Raw genomic sequence first — 10,795 nt, forward strand, 5'->3', positions numbered from 1 at the left:
TTCATTAACTCGATCCATGTCCTTTGCCTCATGTTTAGTTCTTTTTGATTGAATATGTGTTGGAGACTTTTATGATCTGTGTAAATAGTACACTTGGTTCCATAGAGGTAGTGTCTCCAAATCTTCAAGGCAAAGACTACTGCTCCCAACTCAAGGTCATGGGTTGTGTAGTTATTTTCATGGATTTTGAGTTGACGAGAGGCATACGCAATGACCCTGTCTCTCTGCATTAATACGCACCCCAAACCCTGAATTAACGCATCGCAGTATACTACGAAATCTTCAGTTCCTTCAGGTAAGGATAGGATTGGTGCGCTACATAACATCTCTTTTAACTTCTGGAATGCGGCTTCCTACTTGCTTCCCCAGTCAAATCTAGTTTCTTTTTGTGTTAGTGTAGTGATAGGCTTTGCTATCTTGGAGAAGTTTTCAATAAATCTCCTGTAGTAGCCTGCAAGGCCTAAGAATTGACGCACTTCCGTTGGCGTCTTTGGTGCGTCCCAATTCTTAATTGCTTCAATTTTTGCAGGATCCACGTGTATTCCTTTGTTACTCACTACATGCCCAAGGAAATGTACTTCTCTGATCCAAAACTCGCATTTGGAGAGTTTGGCGTATAATTTTTCTTTCCTCAGCAGTTCCAAGATTAATTTTAGGTGTTGGCCGTGTTCTTCTTTGGTGCGAGAATAGATTAGAATGTCATCGATGAATACTATCACGAACTTATCTAAGTATTGCTTGCACACACGGTTCATGAGGTCCATGAATACTGCTGGAGCATTGGTTAATCCGAAAGGAATAACTAGGAACTCGTAGTGTCCATATCGAGTCCTAAATGCCGTCTTCGGAACATCCTCCTCTACCACCTTCAGTTGATGATATCCAGATCTAAGATCTATCTTTGAATAGTAATTGGATCCCTGAAGTTGATCAAACAGGTCGTCTATTCGGGGGAGTGGATAACGGTTCTTGATTGTTAATTTGTTCAACTCCCGATAGTCGATGCACATCCTGAAAGACCCATCCTTCTTCTTGACGAATATGACCGGTGCTCCCCAAGGCGAGAAGCTCGGTCTAATGAAAAACTTTATCAAGAAGTTCCTGCAGTTTACTCGAAAGTTCTTGCATCTCGGAAGGGGCCAATCTGTAGGGGGATTTTGCTACTGGTGCTGCTCCTGGAATTAAGTCGATTCTGAATTCGACACTGCGGTTTGGTGGTAGTCCATGAAGATCTTCTGGAAATACGTCGGAATAGTCACATACTTGTGGTATGTTTTTGATTTCTTTCTTTTTGCTTTTCTTATCTATTACATGCGCCAAGAAGGCATAGTACTTCTTGTATAGATATTTTTGAGCTTTGGTGCAAGAAATAAGCTTTAAATTCTGACCCGACTTGTCACCGTAGATCGTCATGGTCTCCCCGTTACTTAGTGTTAGACGTATTGCCTTTTCAAAACATAAAATCTCGGCATGGTGAGGAGACAACCAATCCATACCGATAATAATGTCGAAGCTCCCAATTGGCATTGGCATTAGATTAACAGGAAACGTATGGTCGTTTAGAGTTAGGATACAATCACGTAGGATTTCGGTGGTGCTTTCAACTTGACCGTTTGCTACTTCTACTTCATATGATACATCTAATTTACTAGACTCGTGATTTAATAGTTGTTTAAATGATGGGGTTATAAAACTTCTATCAGCACCGGAGTCAAAGAGAATCGTAGCATATAAGTTATTGATGATAAACGTACCAGTAACCACCAAGGGATCTTGTATCGCATCCCTATTCCCAATCACAAAAGCTCGACCACGAGCCTGGCCATCGACTTTCTTCAGTTTCGAGCAATTCCTCTTGACATGACCTTTATCTCCACATTCGAAACAAGTTACTCCTCCTCCTGACCCTGATCTATTGCCCCTGTCTTGTACTGCTGCAGCAAGTGTCGTGCCTCGACAAAAGTTTGCAGTATGCCCTTTCTTGTTGCATGCAGTACAGTGGACACATTCTCCAACATGGTGTCGGTTGCATTTGGTGCATAGTGGTTTGTTTCCAGCATAACTCTTATGTTGGGTATGAATAGGGGCCGGAGTCACAGCGTACACCTTTTCAATCTGTTGTTTCTTCTGTTGACCCTGGCTTCTTCCACTGAACTTGCGTTTGTGGTGATTATTTCCAGTTTTTGGGGGTTTCAACCTTAGCTATCATCGTCCCTTGATCAATTTCATTCTTAGTCAATTGAAATGCCAGACGCTTAGTACTTAGATAGGTTGTAGGTTTCGATGAAAGAAGCATCCCCTTAATTTGAGGTGTTAGGCCCCAAATGTAGCCTTCGACCTTCTTGCTTTCGGGGGTCACCATTCCTGGGCAGAGAAGTGCACGGTCGTTAAACCTAGTTGTATATGCTTTGACTTCAGCACCTTTCATCTTCAAGTTCCATAGTTCGTGTTCTAACATCTGCACCTCATCTCGTGGACAATATTCTTCAATTAACAGAGCCTTAAAGTTCTCCCAAGACATGGAGTTTGCAATTGAAACTCCTATAGTTTTTACGTGATCGTTCCACCAAGTTAAGGCTCCATCCATCAGGGTACATGCGGAAAACCGCACTTTGCTACCCTCAGGGCAATAGTAGATCTCGAAGACTCCTTCTATATTTTCGATCCAACGAGTTAGACCGATGACTCCCTCATTTCCGTAAAAGTTCTTCGGTTTGCAATTCATGAAGTCCTTGTATGAACAAGTCCTTTGAGGTTCATCAGGATTTGAGTTGAGAGTGCTTCTGAGTCTGTTCCTGAGCCCATTCACTTCCACGATAGGCCTTCCAGAGTCCAGATTCCTAGCAGTTGCCAATGCGATTGAGAGGCGTTCAGATATTAGTTGTTCCAATTCTGCAGTGGTTTGGGGAAGCCCTGACTCAGGGGGTGGAGGCATTGGTGTGTTAGAAGATGGTGTTTCTCCTACCGGGGTCACCACTGGACTTGTTCGACCTTTTCTGGGGCGTCCAGCTCTCGGTTGTGCTGTTGCTTGTGGAGTTGGTACACCTGGGTTTAAACGAGTGCTCTTTCTTGGAGGCATATTGTCGTCCTATAATAGTCAGTAAGTTTGCGATGTTAGTGTTAGCCACTTTAGGAATTTATTTTGGAAAAATTATTTCTGTTTGATTTATTTATTTATTTATTTATTTTTTGCAATTGTTGTTTACAAAATGGTTCATATGATAGTTCGACAAGGTTTTGAAACTAAATACATCATATATTTCATTTTAAGCATTAGTATCCGTTTACATCGGTCTTTACTTGTACAAAATGTAAAGACCTAAGTTTTAGGGGTACAAAAGCCCTAACTCTTGCTATATTACAGGCGAAACAAACAAAACTAACGTATACTCATAAGACCTAACATATCCGAAGAGTTATATCAAAATTTGCAAGTTTAACAACTTGCCATGCCACAACCCGATACTTCTTATCACCAGAAATTCATCCATTGAGCCACCACATTGGACAACTCGGTGTGCTTTGCAACCAGTTCTGCATGGTCTGCTGCGAGAGTTGCGTGCCTTTCTTCGAGTGTTTCATGGTTTTCTTCGAGTGCTACATGCCTTTCTTCAAGTGTTTCATGAATTTCTTTGAGTGCTACATGCCTTTCTTCTATTCCATGTGCCAGAGAGAGAGCAATATCGTTTTGATTCTCCATAGCAATCATCCGTGAATTGCAGTTCATCCAGTTGCTATGGTGATAGTTCATTCGTTGGTGGAGGTTATCCAACTCAATCTGTTGTTGTTCTTGTTGTCTCCCCATACGAGTCATTCCTCCTCTGGTTCGTGCTACCTGTCCCTGTATGGTGCTTAGTTCATCACTGATGTGTCAGGCTTGTCCATGCAAGCGGGTATTTTCTTCGAATAGGAGAGACAAGTCATCAATGTCCATGGGAGATGGAGGTGTCGTTCCTGACGCTTAACCTTTCTCGAAAGTTCTCGCGGCCTTCCATTCGGATATCCACTTGTTCACCTTGTTGCTTTCCCAGGCAGGTCGATCTACCCTCTTTTGGGTGTAGGAAAACCTCTTGCTTTGCCTCAGCGTTGTGGGTCTTCGATCTGGGATTGACATCCTGGCTGTTTTCCTAGGACATCGACTTGGAGCTGTAGTGAAAGAGTGAATTGGGGTGGTTGGAGGTGTGACAGATGATTCTGATTCAGTTATCATTATCACTTCATCATCATCTTCCTCTTCCATGTCATCCTCAGGATCTTCTTCCTCGAGATCCTCTTCCATGTCCTCCTCAGGATCTTCTTCCTCGGGATCGTCTTCCATGTCCTCCTCAGGATTTTCTTCGATCTCAATCTCCTCCGGTTGTATCGGTGCCTCCTCGACTGGTGGGATAGGGTTGTATGCTACAGGGAGCTCGGGATAGTATGGATCTCCAGGGATTACGGTAAGCACGGGTTCGTTTGCTGGGGGTTGAACCAACATCCATAGTTCGTCCATCTAGAATGGATTTTAAAGAAAATATTAGAATCCAAAGTACATCGATAAATATAAAAAAAATTTATAATTATTTATTTGGTTCTATCAATTATTCGTGTCTATTGACTGGTTTTAGCTTCCTTAAAAATCCAAGCTTTTAGTTTATCAATTATTTCATTTAGGTTGGATAATGCACAAGGCTCGATCATAATAAAACTTAGGTGCGCAAGCTAGGTCTAGTTGTGATAAAGCATATGTATTATGAAACCTATTTGATTAATTGATCTAAATTCTTGTGTTTCAATCTTTATATATATATATATATATATATATATATATATATATATATATATATATAATTCGTTACACACATAGATGAGTTTTTTTTATAAGATAAATAAATATTAATTTATGTTTAATAAAACTCTATTTTTAAGTTTTTGTAGGATAGCAGTATATCTATACGTACTAGACTAAGTCCTAGACAATAGTTGTATTTTTAGGAAAATACTTAGTTCTCTATAGTCGTTAGCTCTGATACCAATCTGTCACACCCCGACCGACAGCGGAAAAGCCGGGGTTGCGACGTTTACAATTGGAACCACAGTCAACCACATATATTGAACATTCATAAATTAATATATTACGAACTTTGGTTTTGTAAACATTATTACAATATAGTAATTATTCAAATACGAAACATTAAAAAAAAGACCAAATTAATAATAATAAAGGAAACTACGATCTCCTTGAAACCGATGATTTACCTCCAACTTCTTAGTTACCTGAGAATACACATTTAAAATACGTCAACAAAATTTGTTGGTGAGTTCCACAGGTTTTGACTCCGTGAAATTTATATAAAATAAACAGATAAAATTTGGAGTATTTGCAAAAAAAAAAAAATGTTTAACCCAAAAATACTACTAGTACAACCTTGTAGAAGTTTGTATTAGTATTTATGTATCTAGGATGTTGTGGAGTAAATAACCGAGCTATGACTTGTTCAAGCCTCTGTGAAGCACAAAAAGGTGGTTGTTGTCCCAACGACGTTTCATCGACGTCGTGATAAAAGAATAAGATAAAGAAAACAAGAAGTTATCGTCTGATTTGTCTCGTCATACGAATGTTGTAGCTATCAACCACACAGACGGGGGTGTTAACCCGTATAGATCTATACACAACGTTCTTCGCTCACAAAGGATTAACGGTTATAACAGAGGACTTTACTAAGTTGGTGTTCTTAGTTTTGATGAATAAGAAAATCCCCACAACAATCCCAATTATAATTAACGTTCTACTATTGTCAATGGTTGGATACATAGTGTCATAAAATTTGCTAATCTTTAAATATAACTCAATATGGCTTTTCCCATGAAAATATAATAACTTGATTTAAAGGATTAATGTACATATTATTATCAACAAATATACTTCCCTTTACCGTTCATTATCATATATAAATAATGATAGTAAATTTCTATTTATTTATATCGTAACCATGAAAATATAACTTTATAAATCATTTCATATAGATTTTTGACATGGAATTTATTTATAACATGGTCGTGATATTTTTAAGAATATAACTGCAAGTGTATATTGTCGGTATAAGATGAAACATAGACTTGAATTAACATAGATGTACATAAACTCCAATAAGTGTAAATAAGTTTAAGTATCATGTTTTGTTGTGTGTATTCCCCCTGGAAATGATTTAAAATATTTTAAATGGGGCCGTTCACTTTTGTCGCGTGACGGTATTTAGTTCGAGGAAGTCGGGATGTTTCCGGTTCCACCGAGGTTTGAGACTTGAATGCTTTTGGGAAGTATGTGGCTTGAAAATCACATCAATTATACAAGAAAAGAGTTGAATGCTTTTGAGACTTGAATGCTTTTGGGACTTGAATGCTTTTGGGATGTTTCCGGTTCCACCGAGGTTTGACGGTATTTAGTTCGAGGAAGTCGGGATGTTTCCGGTTCCACCGAGGTTTGAGACTTGAATGCTTTTGGGAAGTATGTCAGATTGAGTGTAATATAGAGAACATTTAGTTGCGCTTGTAAGGGAGAAATGAGGCGGGAAAAGGTCGGCATTTATAGGGGAAAGGGGGAAGAGAGTGACAATTTAGGTAGAAGGTAAAATGTTTGATATCTTTCTCAAGATTTCTCATAACTGTTTTTGATCTCCAAATATTTACCTGGTTAGGATCCAAGTAATTTAGTTTGGGTAAAAAGATATTAAATGAATAAAAGAATTATGAGTGAGAGAGGGTGGTAACGAAATGGGGTGTAGATGGGTTAGATTATGCATGTGTAGTATAATTCCTTTGACGTCATATTTGCAAGTTGTCTCGCAAGTTGTATGTAGCCCTCTTTTCTTATTATTATCATAATAATAATTATTTATTTATTTATTTATTTACTTAGATTAGGACCTATTACTTGTGCCTTTCACTTATAAGTTGCTGAAGCATGGAAGCTATATTCCTTTTTATGCCCACACGCATCTTATATTGTAGCTATATGAGAGATAGAGGTATAGCCCTTCCAATTTTTCTCAGGTGCCACAATAGCCTATATTCTTATCATTCATATCCTTACTATATATATTTTATTTATATTCATTTATTTAAGTATAGGTAATCTATAAAATAACTTTTACATATATTGTTCATATATATATATTTATATATTTGTATTTATTGAGAATAGATCACTTATAATCGTCTTAGTATATCTAATTATTCGTAATACATATTGGTATTACGTTTTTATACCATGTTTGAACGATTCATAAGGGTGTTATTTATTTTCCGTCGTCTTTGATCATAAACGACTAAGTTTGATTATATTCAATGTTGTATATAATTCCGTTGATGGCGTCAAACGTAAACGTTCAAGAAAAATTCATGAAATCCATTTTTTTTGCCTATGATGTTTGAATATAATAATTTGAACAAACAGTTTTATTCAATTGTTTCCTTGGAACCGTTTCTAGTTCAAGATAATTTATTATAAAAATAGACTCCGTTATTAGTCGAAATCTTAGATCAAGTTATTATCTAAATTGCAACAACTTTTCTCTAAATCCTTAGATAATACAACACTCATTATTAATATTAATATAGATTATCTTACAAAGGTCTACATTTTGCTAATTGTTACAAGCTCGCACCTTGAAGTTGGTCGAACAGATTGTCAATGCGAGGCAGAGGATAGCGATTCTTGATGGTAAGTTTATTCAGCTCGCGGTAGTCTATGCACATGCGGAATGATCCATCGTTCTTTTTACGAACAAAACCGGTGCTCCCCAAGGTGAGAAGCTTGGTCTTATGAAACCTTGTCTTAGCAGTTCGTTAAGCTGGCTGGATGATTCCTGTATCTCAGAAGGTGCAAGACGATAGGGGGATTTGGCTACAGAGGTACCTCCAGGGATTAAGTCGATTCTGAATTCGACTTGTCGTTCAGGAGGCACTCTTGGAAGATCGTCGGGAAAGTTGCAGACCTCAGGAATGCTCGTGATGTCTTTCACTTCTTTCTTTTTGTCTACCACGTGAGCTAAGAAAGCACAATACTCCTTGCGAAGGTACTTCTGTGCCTTGATGCAAGAAATGATCTGAAGGTTCGTTCTGGGTTTGTCGCCGTAGATAATAAGAGTTTCGTTAGTTGGCAAGTTCAAGCGAATAGCTCTTTCATAACATAGGATGTCAGCATGGTTAGAGCACAACTAATCCATACCTATTATGACGTCAAAACTTTTGATAGAGACCGACATAAGGTTTATTGGGAAAGAAAAGTTATTCAAGGTAAGAGTACATCCTATGTATATATCATTGGTGGATTCGGATTTCCTGTTAGCCATTTCGACTGTGAAAGTTTCATTTAGTGGTTGGGAGTTTTGATTTAGTAGGTGTTTAAAGTTGTGGCTCACAAAGCTCCTCTCAGCACCACAATCAAATAGAATGCATGCATAAGTATTGTTGAGAAGAAACATACCCGTGACCACCGCAGGGTCTGCCACCGCTTCTTCATAACCCAGTGCTAGAATTCTCCCAACTCCACCGACATTTCCAGCTTTTGGACAATCTCTCTTGAAATGCCCCACATCACTACATTGGTAGCATGCTTGACCTACTCCAGCGGCAGGTACTTGGTTAAGCGGTTGAGGTGAAAACCTACAGAATCAAGCAGTATGCCCTTTTCTGTTGCAGTTACGACACTGTATTTCCCGACTATTTCCGTTATGGTGAAAATTGCACTTGTTGCACTTGGGGAGGTTACTAGCATAAGGCTTAGCTGGTGCAGGGTTAGCAGGAACAGCAGCAAGTACAATAGCAACATTGACTGCAACTAGTTGTTGCTTCTTTGAGGATTCCTGTGAAGACTTGCCCTTCCTCTTGTTCCAACCCTTCTTCTTGCTGTTGTTGTTGTTATTGTTGTTGTTGTTGTTTCCCTTCGGTTGTTCTGGTGCAGCAACCACTTAGTTTTGACGGGCTCCGTGGTCAATAAGAGATTGAGCCAGCTCTTTGGCACTGTCAAAGGTAACATGCCTTGAAGCTAAGACACTTGACTGAATTTGGGGTGACAGACCCCAAATATATCTCTCAATCTTTTTGCTCTCCAAAGCAACCATATCCGGACAAAGAATTGCCAAATCATAGAATCTACTGGTATAGGTTGATATGTCAGAACCAACCATTGTAAGACCCTAGAGCTCTTGCTCGAGTTTCTAAATTTCCCCTCGCGGACAGTATTCCCGCATTATCATGGCTTTTAAGTTCTCCCAGCTTATCGAGTTAGCCACTATTAGAGTTAGTGACTTAACATGGCCATTCCACCATGTTAAAGCTCTATCCGAAAAGATACAAACAACGAACTTAACCTTGCTACCCTCCAAACAGGAGCAGATTTCAAAAATTGCTTTTGTCTTCTCAATCCACTGTTTTAATGCCATAACTGTGACAACCCGATATTTAAAGTCAATATAATGACCTAAAGTCAAGTATTATAATCTATTTTTGGAATCAATAAAAATAGCGTCAAAAATGAATTGTTCAAAAATCTCAATTGGGTTGCATAAAATGATAGATATCGTGTCAAGGTTTTCAGAAATATAAAGAACACTCAAATCCGAGTTATAACGAAGAAGTTATGACAAATCAAAGATCCGCGTCAAAACCGGTAAAACACTGTTAAGCGTAAAACGCGAAATTCCAATAAAATACCTTTTAGCCTTAGGTATCTAAATGAAAGTAGTAGATATCACTAAACCATAAACGTACATAAAAAGAACGTCAAAATCTGATTTCGTATGGGGAAGTTATGATTTTTCTAAGTTTCGGATATAGCAGTAGACATCTAAAAACTCGAAATAGAGATCGAGCGACTTTTGGGCGAAACAATCTAAACGAGAATCGAAGATCTCGACAATAGTAGTACAACGGTAAAAAGACAGATGAAAACGGACATCGGATGAAGAAGTTATGGATTTTTGACGGAGTTTTCCTGTCCCGACCTACTAAAAATAAATATAATAAAATTTAAAATCAAAATTAGCCGACGAAGTCTAAACGAGAGTTGTAGAGCATAATCTCACCTTCGCGTCGATATAAGGAACATCGAAGGCGGAGTTCGTATGACAAAGTTATGAATTTCTGAAGTTCGGGGCACGAACCCCAACACTGTGTCAGAGTTCACGACGTGAAAAAAGAGGTTCACGACGTGAACTCAGTGTTGACGCCTTCTGGAGCCTGAAAGACGCAAGTTGCGATGAGGCACCTGATGACTACTGAACTCACGACGTGAATATGTAAAATTCACGACGTGAGTCCCGAAAATGACCCTATAAATAGAAAACGAAGGTCTCGGGTTTAGGCTGCTCATTTCTCTTCTTCTGGCCACTTTTACTCTGCGTTTAGCATCCCGAGACTACCCCGAAGCCCCAGTTACGCGTCCAGATCCCGACGAAGGCTCGAAGTCCCGGAGTTCCCGAGAAAAACATTCTTTCCAGTCGAAGTGCTGCCTGCGTAAAGCTCGTTTCTTCGCCAGAAACCCGCGGTTACGTCAAGAAAGATCATTCCTAGAAACGACACACTGCCCGAGTCACCACTTATCAGGTGAGTTCATACCCCCTTATTTTCACGTGTTTTCTATGTTTTAGGGGGGAAATACAAGTGAAACACAAGAAAAACTTACGTTGAAATACTTATAAGTTCAAATGTTTTACCTACATCTTATGTATAAATGTTAAATACATAAAATAACGTAACTACTAAAGTTAAAGACTACTTTTCATGGAAGGTTGGTAATACACCAAAGTTTTTC

The 10,795-nt window shown here is 38.7% G+C and overlaps 1 protein-coding gene across 1 annotated transcript; it reads right to left on the reverse strand.

Moving 5' to 3' along the window:
* Nucleotides 1-1,074: 1,074 nt before the first annotated feature.
* On the reverse strand, nucleotides 1,075-3,079 carry LOC145105552 (uncharacterized). The gene is made up of 2 exons (XM_079042635.1): nucleotides 2,339-3,079; nucleotides 1,075-2,202 (listed from the first exon to the last, which is right to left on the reverse strand). Exons 1-2 carry the CDS (start codon nucleotides 3,077-3,079, stop codon nucleotides 1,075-1,077), a joined length of 1,869 nt encoding a protein of 622 aa, XP_078898761.1.
* Between the last annotated feature and the right edge of the window lie 7,716 nt (nucleotides 3,080-10,795).

This window comes from Lactuca virosa, chromosome 4 (assembly GCF_052849685.1).
Source record: "Lactuca virosa cultivar CGN04683 chromosome 4, Lactuca_virosa_CGN04683_v6, whole genome shotgun sequence".
Lineage (NCBI taxonomy): Eukaryota > Viridiplantae > Streptophyta > Magnoliopsida > Asterales > Asteraceae > Lactuca > Lactuca virosa.

Coding starts and splice junctions, on each gene's coding strand:
- LOC145105552 (XM_079042635.1), bottom strand. CDS start 3,079: ATGCCTCCAAGAAAGAGCACTCGTTTAAACCCAGGTGTACCAACTCCA. Junction 2,203..2,338: donor TGACCCCCGAAAGCAAGAAG/GTCGAAGGCTAC, acceptor GGACGATGATAG/CTAAGGTTGAAACCCCCAAA.